At 30.0% G+C, this 16,576-nt stretch overlaps 2 protein-coding genes and 1 pseudogene across 2 annotated transcripts; 1 reads left to right on the top strand and 2 right to left on the bottom strand.

Annotated features, from left to right (window-relative positions):
• The first annotated feature begins 3,734 nt into the window (after nt 1–3,734).
• Nucleotides 3,735–4,565, top strand: LOC108850203 (RPW8-like protein 3; annotated as a pseudogene).
• A 3,004-nt stretch (nt 4,566–7,569) lies between these two features.
• LOC108850202 (uncharacterized) lies at nt 7,570–8,064 on the bottom strand. The gene has a single exon (XM_018623771.1). It carries the CDS (start codon nt 8,062–8,064, stop codon nt 7,570–7,572), a length of 495 nt encoding a protein of 164 aa, XP_018479273.1.
• Nucleotides 8,065–14,084: 6,020 nt separating this feature from the next.
• Nucleotides 14,085–16,302, bottom strand: LOC108848314 (serine/threonine-protein kinase SRK2D). The gene is made up of 8 exons (XM_018621643.2): nt 15,979–16,302; nt 15,548–15,724; nt 15,390–15,443; nt 15,217–15,309; nt 15,027–15,119; nt 14,848–14,952; nt 14,672–14,770; nt 14,085–14,583 (listed from the first exon to the last, which is right to left on the bottom strand). Exons 1-8 carry the CDS (start codon nt 16,153–16,155, stop codon nt 14,293–14,295), a joined length of 1,089 nt encoding a protein of 362 aa, XP_018477145.1. The 5' UTR covers nt 16,156–16,302; the 3' UTR covers nt 14,085–14,292.
• Nucleotides 16,303–16,576: the final 274 nt, after the last annotated feature.

Here is a 16,576-nt window from a genome sequence, read left to right as displayed (position 1 = left end):
TTACACGTTACATATTTATATATGTAAATAGAGAAAATAACAGACCATCCAAAATGAACAATAGAGAGGTTGTAAGTAGGTGGGCGTGGATTGAATACAGCCATGATTTTCAGTATTTAAGATGTAGGTGGGCGTGGATTGAATACAGCCATGATTTTCAGTATTTAAGATTTGTTTTAACTTTTCTAGTTATTTTGATTAAAACCCGGATATCTGAATTTTTTTTAGATATACGGATGTCTCAACCACTTTTTCAATTCAAATAAATTTAGGAAAAGAACATAAACATCTGTCATCAAAAAATATCTTTAACATAATATAAAATTAAGATTAATGAAACTGCTTGTTTCATAAGTTTTAAAAAATTAATTAAATGCTCTTATAAAACAAAAAATTATAAAAAGTTATAGTTTTTTATAAAAGATTTTATTTTCATTTCTTAATAATACTTGTATAAGTAATTTTATAAATAAACTAATAAAGTTATATTTAAATAATAGTTATATAAAATTATACATTTAAACTACTATATTTAATTATACGCATACATATATTTGTATAAAAGTCAGAATAGATCGAATATCCAACTCTGAAATTTTTAGTATTTGTGATTTACTTCTTTTATAACAGATTTGAATTTTAATATTTGATTTACTTCAAAACTTATAGATATCCATATTTTTGGTCGAATCAAAATGTATAACGAATTAAATTAAAATTAAGGGATAAAATGTCTGAATCTAAGATATGGCAGCATTAGTTTTCTTGACAATACATATATATATATATATATATATATATATATATATTATTTTTTTTGGTAAAAGACAATATATTTACTTGACAATTACAGTTGACCAAAAAATGGGAATAAGCTCAAAATTAAATGTATCATGTCTGCTTGGTATGAATACCTTAATTTTATACTATAGAAATATATTATGGAAATGCTGTTTACAATAAAAGATGATGTCTACGTAAACAAAATAGTCAGCGTTCATTATACACAAAGAAAAAAATTTATGTGATGTAAAGTTTTTTCCATAATTTTACTATCCAACATATTACTAGAGCGAAAAATAAAATGGTTTACAAATTTACACACGGTGTTCGAAATTTGCTTTCAACTATGGTTTGTGTTGATTAGTTCCACTGAAGTATCTCTTGGGTTTAGAATCTACCTAGGAGGCTAGGATCAGAATATTTTTTGGTGACAAAAAAATTGTAACCAATAAGATTAAGTCAGTGATTAATTGCAAAATAAATACTGTAATTGAAATCTGTTCTTTCTTTCTTTCTTGGTAATTTAATAATCCCAACGTTCAAATAAATCCAAGCATCTCTTTTCTACCTAGAAAGAAAGATAGTAGACTCATAATAATCTGAGTCATGCCACTTGTCACATAATATAGTTTTTAAATTAAAAAAATACAACTCGTTTTTATGCTATGAACGAATACAAAACTAACTTTGAAAAAAACAAAGAAACTTAAGAATAAAACGAAGGGTTATTGATTTTTTTTTTTAACAAGGGTTATTGATTATATGAATGAATAAATTGGGACTTTCGTCCCCCACATTCCCAAAATGTTGAACTTAATAGCAAGTCTATCTTTTTCTCCGCGTTATTAAAATGACGAAATCATAATAACATGAGAAAAAAGTAAAAGTTCTGAAATCCGAACTTTTGAAAAATAACGAGTGTCGTCACTTTGTTAATATTTCAACGGTCTCTAAAAAATTAAATAGATAATTATTTTATTAAAATATTAATAGACTTTTTAAAAAGTTCCTACAGATAATGTCACTCAGGGTCTAACTGGTGACCAAGGAATGAAGAGGAATAATGCATTCCTTAATGATTCTAACAAATTTTACTATTCATTAGGAATAGTCATTCCTTTTCATTCATTCTCATTCCTTTTATTGTAGAGAATTAAAGAACAAATTTATTCCTCACCAAATTTGATATGGAATAACCGTTCCTCATCATTCCATAATTTTATTCCCATCAATTCTTTTCCTTTTTGTTCCTACTATTCCCGAGGTGGTCACCTGTTAGACCAAGTCTCTTCTAGATCCATGTATATTTCTTTTCTGTATTTAGCCATTTAGGGATTCTATCCGGATATCGGTTCGGTTTTTTGGTTTTTCGGTATTTCAGTTAGTAAAATATAACTACTATTCTAAATCCATATTTACTCTAGTTCGGTTCGGTTTATATACTGTCGGTTTTTGGTTTATCCAGTTTTATACCGAAAAATATAATTATTTAATTTAAAATCATATTATATGAATTTTAAAGTTATGTTGTCAACGCATTCATTTATTAAAAAAAAATTATATGTTCCAATAAATGAATAAAAATGTAGCGCTTCTACCATCATATAAAATAATCAAATCTAGAATTAAAATCAAAACTTGAAATTTTGAAAATAAAAATACGAAACTAAACAGAAGTATAAAAGAAAAGTTTTCCACTCTTCCATATTTAATGTTCAACAAAGTCGCGCTTTTTCGACTGAACATGAAACTTTGTTCGTTTATAGATAAAAACAAAGTTGTGATAAATTTCCACTAATCATTGTCCATCAAATTTATTTCTTCACTTTAGTTTAGTCAACGCGAAAATAAAGCAAAAAATTAAAATAAGAAGACTAAGAAAATAAAAGTCTCGGTTGCGATATATTGTTATTTAATTATTCAAATGTTTTACAAATTAGGATTTCTTTATTAATACTAAAAAATATGGTAATAGTTATTAATAAAAAAATAACTTATATAAAAAATACATTTTCATGTGTCGTTATAAAATAGATACATATTTACATGTTTATACTTTTGATCGATTTTGTTCGGTGTAATCGGTTATAAACCAAACTATTCAAATCCTCTGTAAAATCATATCCATTTATATGGTATATAACAAAACCAAACTATATTGTCTATTTCGGTTCGATTCGGTTTACCATATTGAATTGTCCTAAATTTTGACATATACATATAAACAGATTCCTCATACATAAACCTCTTGATGGGCTTAGGGCCAGTTCTAAGGAGTGGATAATGCGTGTGATCGTCCTGGACCCAATCTCGTGTCTTATATATTATAATAATTTGGGATTCCTATTTTTTGTATACATACATATTTTATATAACATAAATATTTTTTTAGAAAAATAAATTGTAAGGGTCTAAAATATTTTTTACATGTATTTTTAATAGAATTTCAGTGATAAATTTAATAAAATCTAAGTTTGAAGATCCAAATTTCTTTTTGCCCGAATAACCCATAAATATATTGAGCCAGCCCTGGATGAGCTAAAGATCTCTTCCTTTCACAATCTAATCTCAGGAAAAAATACAGGTTAGTCAGAACCAGTTCAACATTTATTTGGGTCTCTCGGCAAAAAAAATTAACCTCCTAATATATATGCTTATTTAAAACTAAAATATATTTAAATTTTTATCATCAACATCTTTATAAAATTTGTGATGAAACAAATCATCTACATGTAAATATTTAGGGCTTTTTCCAACCAAATTTAGTGAATATTTAGATTTCTATATAAAAATATGTATATATAAAAGATATTGGACACCATAATTATCGAAATACCAGGGGATATGAGTCTGGATTCTGGATTTGGGGCAGTCACATTCTTTGCCCCCTCCCCCCCTCCCCACCACCAGCCCTGCGGTTAGTGAGGTTATTGCAGGGGCTGTTCTTGGACATGCTCTTCAAGTCCTCCACAGTGCCAACAAAAACGCAAAAAAGGAAGATTTTGGACCGTCTTGACGCTACAATCTTTAGGATCACTCCGTTTGTGGTTCAAGTCGATAAGCTCAGCAAAAAAGAGGAAGATTCTCCGAGGAAAATCATCAAAGATCTTAAGCTTCTCTTTGAAAAATCTGTTTCTCTCGTTGATCGTTTACTCCATGGTATTAGTCGTAAGGTATTCTATACTCAAATCAAGCTGCATGATAGCCAATTAACTCTATTACACTAATTGTATTTCTGTTGATTGGATCAGTCGATAGGGTTTATAAAAAACAAAAAAAAAAGAGAAGTATAGGTTTGTATATTGTATATGAATTGACTATTAATTTATATTACATGAAATGCATGAAAAATTCTTATGGCTTATATGAAGTCGCTTTAATTCTTAATTGAATAGCTTAAAGAAATATCTTCTTGGTTATGTAGGTACAAGAGAAGAATCAAAGAGTTAGAAGCTTCATTGAAATGGATAGTAGATGTGAATCAATGGGCTGATATCAAAGAGCTCATGGCTGAGATGTCTGGAATGAGCACTAAACTCGCCAAAATCACGTGCCAACTAACGGATTGTTTCTAGAGCAAACATAGCATACCACAAAGTAGTAATCAACATATTTACAAATCAAGAGATCCATCTTCAGAGGAACGTGCTGAATGTCTGAGTGATGAATCTAAACCGAAAATTGATATCCATATACAATGGAGTTCAAGAAAACGAAACAAAGATCGTGATATACGGTTTCACTTTCAAGTGATGATTCTTGATACCAATATTTTATCCTAGGTAAATAGAATAATATGATAACATGTGTTTCTATGAAATATCCCCTTGTTATTAATCAAGAAGTAATCGGGAAGAATAACCTTCAAAAAGTAAATTATTTACAGAGTTGCCATTATGATGATGTGTCGTCTTGACATTCATTCTCAGCCTTCTATTATGAGAAACCTTGCTAGGCTAGACTATTTACGAGATATGCCATTGGTCTAACTTTCATATATTCCATTCTATTGTATCTTATTATTTAGGTAACGTAGCTAGATTCATTTAGTAAGGCAGTATATTATCAACTTAAGTTTTGCATCTGGTCATATTTGCAACATAAGTCTATCACGATAAAATATTTGTCACATTATACTATTTTGTTATTTTGAATACAAGAAAATACAAAACAATGTATATGTTATGATTTCTCTACATACAATTTTTTTTTGTTTATCTTCCCCTATAATGACAATATAGTGACAACCATTTTGATACATATAGTTCTCATTTCAAATTTTTTTACATTATGGAATTCAAGAGAAGATAGACTACAAATGTGTTATTTTTTTTAAAAAATGAGAGATCATATTTTATATAACAAAATAGGTTTCAATTTAAAATATAAACTTAAGATCCACCTTTGGTCCAAAGTTTATTAGGGGGTCATATTATTATTATCAGCTTAAGTGTGCGACAGTTGAATATGCGTTTTATTAATTTCTTCGGTAAAAATGAATACAATATAATACCAAAGAGGTCTTATTTTTCTACATCGATATTTTTATGTGTTTACATATTTTTATCTCGATTGATTTTCATATCGATCTGTTTTCTTTTTATCTGGATTGATTTTCATATCGATATATATTATGTGTTTACGTATTTTTATCTGGATTGATTTTCATATTGATATTTTTTTCTACATTGATCTATTTTCTAGGAAATCATACTCTATATGACAAATAGAGGTCTGATTTCTCTACATATATACCATGTGCTTGGCCCACATATTATAAATATAAACCCTGCCAATATTAAACTGTAAAAAGACATCATATTTGTGCATATAAAATTTCCGAAACAAGGTATTATATAAAACATGTATCGACCTAAATTTTATGAAAACTTTTACCTTAAAAGTTGAGTATGTAATAGTTAATTTGAATAATATTCGTTACTACATATCAATCTTGACATTGCCAAACTTCGTAAATGATTTTGTTTCCTAATATGATTGGTTTACAGAAAGATTAAATAATATAATGACAATCGCTACTTACTGTCAATTTCAGGTGATTTTCAAAAACATACAATAGAAAAATCCATCAGTCACGCAATCCTTTTGACCTATAAAGCTGTCACAATATTTAATATTTATTGCATGACTTAATCAAATACTATGTAACTCTATAATTAACATTAAGTATAGAGAATGCACATCCCTTATTCGCGATTATATCGCATCTGATTGATTTTTTCTGTTTTTTGTTTCCTAATATTTCGATTTTGTTTCCTATTATAGATCTTTACTAAAAATTGTGATAATTATTTGAATCGCGGATTTATGATTATCATCGCAATTACTCTCACTGATATTTGGTATCGTAATCTAACGCTTATTTTATTACCAATGTTTTTGGTTTTTGTTTCCTAATATTTTGTTTTTGTTTCCTTTTATAGATCCTTACTACAAATTATGATAATTATTTGAATAGCGGATTTATGATTATCATTGCGTACACTCATTGATATTTGGTATATTAATCTCACGGGATTTTCAAAATATACAATAAAAATTCAAAATCATATGTCATATTTACTGCTAACGGAATTGACGAGATAGCACCTTCCTTATTCTTTTTTTCTTTATTCTTTAATAACAATTATTTATACCAAAATTTGCATATACTATATAAAGAGGAATTTGATCTTAGTCCTAGATAAACTTTTTACTCAAACCACGTGAGATTAATAAAATGGCTGGCCTTGATTTTGTTTCTGATTTGAAGCTTTTTAAATCTATGTGAAAAGTGAGGATGAAAATTGTGCATCTTTGGAAAAATATTTTGGTGCTGTGGGAAAAACAATAGAAATGGTTTTGGTCGATTTCAAGGAAACATGATTTCAAAGAAACATCCTGAAAACCTAGAGTATCTGTTTTAAATTGTTTGATTATCTAAACCAACTACTGAAGAATGTTGTTTTGCTATATTAAGGGTATAAGATCCATGTTACTGTTAAGAAAGAACAAGTCAGCCAATTTGACCCTTTTCTCAATCAAGAATTTTCGAAATTGATGGTTAACTTCTCGGTTACGCACTCAGAGGGATCATACCGCACAACCAATCATCTTATCGGATTGTGACAGCTTTCAAAACTGACGGTTAACTTCTTGGTTACGCACTCAGTGAGATCACGTGACTACTATAAAGTATACGAAATGAATATTTTCGATAATTTTCAGAATATAAATGGACCAAACTAACCATTTTGCCAGAAGACCGGAACATATACTTTAAAGTCCAAGGTGCATTATTTTATTAATAATGTTAACCCTTTTTTGGACAACAACTAATAATGTTAACCCTTATATATTATTATATATACTATACATTTTGACAATTTTTAAATATAAAATAAATAATGTTCCCTAATTTTTTTTTTAGAATTTTCACCCCGTGCAAGGCACGGTCAGTGATTAGTTTAAAATGTGTAGATTAACCAGGGTTTGTGGCCTGGTAGTGATTAAATTGAAGGCAAAACCTAGTACTGTGAAATCACTAGGGGTCGATCCACTATTATAGGGACCAGAATACTCTTGAATAATTTAAAAAAAAATGCATAGATTCTTTTCTTCTTTTTGTAACAGAAATGCGTAGATTCTTAATCTATAATATTAAAACAGAATGCCTCTTTTTGAGGTGTCCTTCTGTTTCAATGATAATTACAAAACATTGCCATTGCTTTATTTTTTTTTGTCAACATTTTCATTTCATTATTAAGAAGAAGTACAATGGCCTTGTCAATTATACCAGAAAATTACATATTGTTGATTATTAATCCTGGCTTTCTTTGCTAACTGATCCACAGTACTTACAAAGTTCCTAGGTACATAATGGAAGCTAAATTCATGATTAGCAGCCAAGGATTTGATTTCTTGAATGTAGGCATAACTCCTTGCAATTTCCATAGAATCTCCTAGGAATGCTACCTTCTCATAGTTGTATCTGTGTATCTGTTGGATCGTGCTCCACATAGCCATTGCTTCTGCTTCTAAGCTTGTGTTAGTAGATTCCATTGCAGAGTTACCTTGGAGTCTAGGTATGCCTTCTTTGCTAAACAAGGACCATCCTATATCAATCTTCTCAGATGGTGACTTCCAGGAAGCATCAACAATGCAGTAGTACTCTGTCCCTTGCGGGAGAATCTCCTCTATGGATCTTTGTTTAGGGGCAGGTTGCGTCTGTGATGTAGGTTCGTCTTTTGCAGTAGCGTCCTCCCGAACCTTCAAATCCATCAGAGCAGTATTAATAACATGAATTATGTGTTCCCTTTTACTCTCAAATACCAATTTGTTTCGCATTTTCCAGATTCTCCAGCCTAGAAAAAGAGAATGTTGAACCTGCAGATCAGGGGAAGCAGCCTGAAGTAAGCTGAGTAGAAAGTCTAGCACTGAATTGTTGTTGTTGATCCAAAGCTTACATCCTTCTATCGCAAGTGTCCATATTTCTCTAGATACTCTGCAGTGAAGGAATATATGATCAACACTTTCAGTTTCTTCCCCATAGACTTGACAGCAGTTTTATATTTTACATCCCCTATTATTGAGGTTTTGAGCAACTGGGAGACCATTATGAAGGACTTTCCACCAAAACATTTTAATCTTAGTGTTGTGACGGATGTGAGAAGATATAGATTAACAGATGAATGAATAAGAAGGATTGACACAGAGATTTAACGTGGTTAACCCTTAGGGTTTAGTCCACGGGCAAAGAGAGTACTTTATTGATGGAGGCTAGATTTTCAGAGTACAATTCGTGCTACACAATAGGGTAAAACCCTAGATGTATATATAAGAAAGTCTTTAATGAAACTTTCCATATTTCTCGGATTTGGGTACTATCGACCGATACGACAACACGTCTATCGATCGATACTCCCCTTTCATATATCGCCCGATCCATGACGTCTGGATCGCCCGATATAACTCAGCTCGCAGATTCAAGGCATATTTCAACAAATCTCCACCTTGACTTGAATCCTCCATAATCAGATGTACCAGAATGCACTTCTCTGTGCTCAAAATACAGATGTACCAGACTCCCTCTTTGCCTCAGATGTTCCGTAGAACTCAGACGTCAGATGTCCCGTCGGACTCAGATGCTCCTCAGAGCCAGATGCCCCTTAGGGCTAGATGCCCATTAGGGCCAGATTAACAGCTTGAGATGTTCAGCAAATCAAGACAATGCTTGAACTTGCTGTGAGGAACCGCCTTAGTGAACATATCTGCAGGATTATCAGCTGTTCCTACCTTCTTCACTTCAATCCTCTTTTCTTCTCTCAGAAAATGGTATCTTACATCAATATGTTTGGTTCTCTCATGATGAACCTGATCCTTGGCTAAACAGATAGCACTCAAGCTATCACAGAACACAGTAGCCTGATCATGATGAAGACCAAGATCACTGACCAGCCCTCTTAACCATATCGCCTCCTTAGCAGCTTCTGTCAATGCCATATACTCTGCCTCAGTAGTAGACAAAGTCACCGTCGACTGCAAAGTCGCCTTCCAGCTCACAACAGAACCACCCAGAGTAAATACATAACCAGTCATAGATCTCCTGCTGTCCACATCTCCTGCATAATCTGAATCAGAATACCCAGTAACCAGACTTGGATCCTTATCTCCATAGACAAGACCAACATCAGATGTACCCTTAAGGTACCGGAAAATCCTCTTCACAGCCATCCAATGCTCCTTCCGTGGTTGAACCATGAACCTACTCACAACACTGACTGCATGTGCAAGATCTGGTCTTGTACAGACCATAGCATACATCAAACTTCCTACAGCGCTAGCATAAGGAACTCGTGACATATAATCGATTTCCCCTTCAGACATTTCATAACTCATGGTAGGATGAAAATTTGCAGCACATGGAGTATCGATAGGCTTAGCATTAAGCATGTCGAATCTTGTCAGAACCTTCTCAATGTATGCCTTTTGAGACAAGAACAACTTCTTCTTTTTCCTATCCCTGAAGATCTCCATTCCTAGAATCTTCTTCGTAGAATAAATAAAATATGTTTGGAAACATTGATAGTAGAGATGTGTACTTTATTTTATTTACATATTTAGCCATTGTATTTTCAATAAATTAATAACAAATGAAAATTGTTTAGAAACATGAATAACATATTTAATATTTTTTTATTTAAACATTTAGCCATTGTTTTTACAATAAATTAAACAATATTCTTCCTATATTTCTTTTTATTTACAATTCTGTCATTATATTTACCATTCTTTTATTTACAATTCTTTATGGTGACAATAAAAACACAAACTGAAATATAAATAGTATATTATATAAAACAATTTTTAAAAACATGTATTATTACCCTATTTAGTTTAGTTAAATAAAAAAATTCAAGAGCCCAATTTGCAAAAAACAAATATAATAAAATTAATAATAACTAATAGAAAACTAATGCAAAAAAAAAAAAATTTGAAACATGGATAAAAGTATATCAGTTTTAAAATATACAAAATAGACTAATCTAATTACCTAAAAACATTATTTTGTCTAAAATAATCATAAATTTAAATTTAAATTTAAATTTTATATACATATTTCAAATCAAAATAATAATTTAAAGTTGATTTATATCAAAAATTTATTTAAAATATGCATATATTCAAATTTTATTTTTACTAAAATATTTTCCAATAACCATTATTAATTTGTTTTTCAATATATATAAGAAAAATACAACAAAAAGATTATTTTCATATACCAACTTAAATTATGGTTTTTATATTTCACATTAAACTTTAAGAATATAATATATGTGATTATTTATAAGATGATATATGTAAAATACTATTAATTATATGATTATTTATACGATGGACCAATACAATTAATTATATGATGAAATATATATGATACATAATACTAATAGTGACTAGGGCTGGGCGTTCAGTTGTCAATTCCGGTTCGTTTCAGATCTGTTTGGGTTTCGGGTATTCGGGGGTCAAATATTTCAGTCTCATTCATATATTTCTAAATTTCAGTTCGAAATATATTCGTATTTTTGCGGGTTCAGTTTGGGTTCGGATAACCCATTTTAATCTATACTAGAACTTGATCCGCACTCCTGTGCGGGTATTTGATTTAATTTATGTTCAACGTAAATTCTTAAACCGTCGGTTTTATAAAAAAATTTTGTGTATGTTCTTATATTTTGTAATTTGACGATTTAGTTAATCCATGAAAATGATTATCTCCTTTTAATACATGCAATTTAGTTAATATTCGTATAATATTAATAATGATCAATATATAAATATCGATTTGCTTAGATAAACTTTGAAAATATAATTAATTAATTTAAATAAATTATAAATACATTTGCAGAATCTGTAAATAAAAAATATATATAAAAAGAAGTACATAATTTATTGTAAATGTAATAGCTAAATATGTAAATAAAAAAAGTACCAAAAATACTGCTATCCAAGTTACCAAACAATTTTCATTTAACATGTTATCTATGTTTTCAAACAGTACTAAAATGTATTTAAATTTTAATAATATAGATTGATTATAAATACAGTTGCATGATCTGTAAATAAAAAATATAGAGCTTTGAGGAAGTACATAATATGTAAATGTAATAGTTAAATGTGTAAATTAAAAAAAAGTACCAAAATACTGCTATCTAAGTTACCAAATAATATACATTTATAATATTATCCATTTTTCCAAACAGTACTAAAATATACTTCAGTTTTAATAATATCTATCTTATTAAAGTAGAAGTACTTTAAGCTTTTGTTTGATAATAGGGATAGGAGTCTTAAAAAAAATTAAATTTTGTTTGGTAACAAAGATATTAGAGAATTTTGTCTTTTCCTTATTTAAATGATAGATTTAAGTATTTAATGTATTTTCCTAATTTAAATAATAGATTTCTTTAATATAATGAATCTTAACCAAAATAAATTTTCTTATAGATTTTTTGTTAACATTAAATATTTTCAATATTTATTAATAAAAATCACACATCAAAATCAATTTATATATCATATAAATAAAATATAAAATATTTTATTTATAAATTGTTAGTATAACACTTTTATAATATAAGTCCAATTAGTTATAAATATTAGATTTTTATATGATACACTGTGATATAATAGACGATTAAAATCACATAATATAGTTATTTAAAGTAATAAATAAAATTTTTGTTTTAAAATGTTATATTAATAATTATGTAATACATATTAATTTACACACACACACACACACACATATATATATATAGATATTATCATTAGAACAAAGAAAAAAATTGAAGTGAAAGCAAATATGTATACGGGCACTGGTCAAACTATAGAAATAAACAACAATAGCATAAGATTTTTTTTAACAAATTTATTTTAATTTCAAATATATTTATATATTTTATTTATTTATAAAATTTTTTATTTTTATTAATAATGCTAAGATTTTGGAATTGGAAAAAATTATGATCCATCTCTATATTATTTTAATTAGGAATTTAAAATTTATATCAAAATATTTTTTTAAACTTTTAATTTTTATTATAACTACAAATGTTAATTTTCAATCTAAATTTATGTTTAAATATTACAAATATATCATTTATAATTAAAAAAAAAACTAAAAACATAAAATAAATACCCGCCGGTTGGGCGGGTCTAGATCTAGTCTATCTTATTAATACTCAAGTACAAAATCAGAGTATTTGGAGACTTGAATAAGATGATTAAAAAAATTTGGTGTGTTTGAAAACTAGAATAGTAGTCTTAATGAAATTTGTTTGGATACATGAATAGTAGTATCTATTAATTGTGTTTCCATATTTTACTTAGTTTAACAATTTAAATAATTATATTACCTTAATAATAATTTACATCATTAATTATATTACCATAATAATAATAATGTATATTTTATTTATTATTTAATCAATATTAACTTTGTGCCAATTATAAAATCAAAAATGTTAAATAATTAGATTTTACATATAATTAAAAGTTTGGTTTAGTTTATTTTACTAAAATATTTTTATTTTAGTTTCAATCGGTGGAAAATTACGTACCGAAAAAATAGTTCAAATATATATTTTTGTGAATAAAATAATAATTTAAATAAAAATAATTAACATGTGCTACATTTTTTGCCACTTAATTTTTCACTCCATATAATTTATTTACTTGATAAAAGAACTCTTTTTATTTCACTTAGTTTAGCCAAAGACATATAAAATTTTTTATTAATTTATAAAATCAGTTAGACATGATCATTATCTTTCCATTTAGGTACATGTTGTTTATTTTGGGTATCGTTTTTTTTTTGTTTTGAAACCAAGTCTTGCTTAAATATTATAAACTTATGTGTGGATTTTGAGTTGGGTTATTCTGTATCTGGATGATTTCGGTTCTGATGTGTAGGAACCTAAAAATATCTAAATAACTAATGTATTTAAAACGGGTTCGGATATCTGTAACAAAAATAGTCATATAACCTCATTCGGTTCAACTCTTTTGAATATCGTTAGTTATATTATAATACATCTGAAATATATAACACTAATTACGAAAAATAAATATCGATGTATAAAAGAAACTCTTTCTGGATCTGGATGTAAATCGATGTATAAAAAAACTCTTTCTAGATCTAAATAAATATCGATATATAAAATAACACCTAGAGTGTCTTCGGTAAAAATATCTAAATAACCAATATACCTAAAAATTCTGGATTTTAATGAATTCGGTTCTGATCTGGATGAATTCGGTTGAAAGTACGGGTATTATTTTTCACTTTTATGAAATATATTATTCAATAATTACAAACAAATAATATATTTTATAAAAGTGAAAAATAATACCGAAAGCGCGGATCAAAATCTAGTAGTTATTAAAATAAAGAGAATATATTACAAATTACTTATATGCATATATGTAAATCCAAAGGTTTTTTTTTTGTCAACAAAATCCTATAATAAATTCTTATACGGTTTGATTACAACTCTCTATAAGCTTTGATATTTATAATATAAAGCCTAAGAAATATTATATCTCATCTTCCTACAGATTGCAACTGTTTCAAGAGCAAGCATAGCACATCACTGATACCACAAAGTAGTAACCAAAATATAATCCAACCAAGACACAGACCCATCTTCGGAGAAAGCTGAAGAAAGCACAGAGTGATGGAACCAAACCATAGATAGATTGGAGTCCATCTTTGATGGAGTTCAAGAAAACGAAGCAACACATAAAATGAATTCTCAAATATATTATAAATATATATTACACATATATATATATGTATGTGAATCCAAAGTGTGTAGAGAAACAAAACAAAAAACAACAAAGGATCCAAAATAAAGGATGGTGGTAGAGGAGCTTAAGACAAGACAAAGACTCCAATAGCGTCTGAACAGTACCGGAAGACAAAACAGACTTTGTCCACTCCTCAAACTCTCAAAGAGCATAAACTATCTCTCCGCTACTGTCAACATCAATCTCAGACTCGGAATCAAAGTCGTCCATGTCATCGTCGAGGTCAAGATTATCAGCCATGAAGTCATCGAGACAACGGTTTCTAACAGCGGGAATGGTGGCCTCAGAGATGATCTGCATGATAGTGTCAAGGCTCTGCATCGGCTGCTCCGGCTCTTGAAACTGACTACTCATTCTGTTCTCGTCCATCAGATCGCCAGGAAGATTCTTCAAGAACCATTCATGGGATTTGATCTCTGGAATGCTGATTCTCTGCAACACAGTTGAGACTCTCTCTCTCTCGCATCAGGAAGATACTTAAAGAAGAGAGCGTGTGTGTGTGTGTGTCTAAGAAACTTACCGTTGCAGGGTCAGCCACGAAGATCCTTGAGATTAGCTGACGACATCCAGGTGAGAGGTTCAAGTCCTCAGGGATTGAGTAAGTGACACTAAGGATTCTCTAAAGCAAAGTCAAAAGAGAGAGTTAGTTAGTTAATGACAGTGATGATGAGTGAAAGAGAAAGAAGGTTTAGTTACTTGTATAGTTTTGCGATAATCTCTTGGCTCAGCTGGATCCTCAAATGGATATGCTCCAACCAACATTACGTATAAGGTCACACCACATGACCATACATCTGCCATCTGTTAAATGCCAATTCAGAGCATTAACAACCAAGACAGAAGAATGGGGTCTCATGGGGGGGAGAGCCACATACCTTGCCATCATATTCCTGTCGAAGAAGAATCTCTGGCGCAATGTACGCAGGAGTACCAACAGTTGACTTTGGTTGCGAATGAAGAACAGAAGACTGAAGAAAACGAAAAATGCAAAAGTTACAATGAAAAAATCAGGAGGAAACACAAAAGGAGTGTACTAGTATATAGTAGTATTTAAGTATAAATAACCTTGGAGTAACCAAAATCACAAATTTTCAAACGAGGGGCAGGACTTCCATCCAACAATGTATTCTCCAGCTTCAGGTCTCGATGACATATTTGCTTCACACAGGGGATGAAGGAACAATCAACACAAAAATCAATTAAAACAAAGTTTGGAAGAAGAAGAAGGGGGTAATAACCATTGCATGACAATAGTTAACTCCAGAGATAAGCTGCTGAAAGAAGAACCTAGCCTGTTGTTACCACCATTTTAAAAAAAAAAAAACACACACAGAATCAGCAGCAGCAGTAGCCCAAAAAAAAATCGAAATTAAGCAAAGTAGAGAGAGACGGAGACCTCATCTTCACTAAAACGGCCAGCGTTACAGATGCGGTCATAAAGCTCACCACCAGAAGCATACTCCATCACAATAGCCAGATGGCTAGGCGTCAAAATCACCTCTTTAAACCTGACGATATTAGGATGCCTCAAGGACCTGTGGTTTATGATCTCCCTCTGAACATTCTCATCAATCTGTTGTGTTAACAAAGTTAAAGCATTTATTGAAGAATAAAAACCGTTGAGAAATGTCAAAATCTTTTTAATTGAAAAAAGTTAACAGCTTTAAGAACATTTAATGGCAAATCTAAAAGAGGAAGCTACTAAATCTAGAAACTTACTAACACCCCTCTCTCTCATTTATATATAAATAGAGAGAGAGAGAGAGGATTAGATCGAATGAATCATATAGTATAATGGAATGAATTTGAAAAAAAAAAGGAGCGTACTTTGTCACCTCTCTCGATGTACTTAACAGCGACGAGCTCCTGAGTGAGTCTATCAGTCATGAGACGAGCCACTCCGAAGTTGCCAGACCCTATATCTCTCACGAAGTCGTACCGATCGCTCTCGTGTATGATCGGCAAATCAATCGGCATCACCGCCGCCGCCGTCGTCGGATCCATTGAATATGAAGGGAAGGAATCTGAGAAGGAAGGAAGCTAATTGGAAAACAAAATATCTTCTTCTTCTTCTTCTTCTTGTTTGGAAGGTGAAAATGATATTTTTGGGGAGAGACAAGACAGCGAATGAGATTAGACCAAAGGGCTTTCATTATTGGTCCCTCTCGAAATAGATAAGAAAGAGAGAGATTTTAAAACGACGGCGTTTTTGTGCTTTCGATACGACAAAAGCCGCCGCGTTTTGTTGATTTTTCTTTTGTTCCGTCTTTGTTGGTCTCCATTTCAGATAGATTTTGTTTTTCGAAAGTTTTATCTTTGATTTTTATAATAAATAAATATTTTATGGATTCGACAAACCAATTTGCAAAATAGCCAAATATAGTGTTTGATAAACCGACCAATTGGTTAACATAAATTAAGATAA

This window comes from Raphanus sativus, chromosome 4 (assembly GCF_000801105.2).
Source record: "Raphanus sativus cultivar WK10039 chromosome 4, ASM80110v3, whole genome shotgun sequence".
Taxonomy (NCBI): Eukaryota; Viridiplantae; Streptophyta; class Magnoliopsida; order Brassicales; family Brassicaceae; genus Raphanus; species Raphanus sativus.
This window is presented reverse-complemented; position numbering and strand designations above follow the sequence as displayed.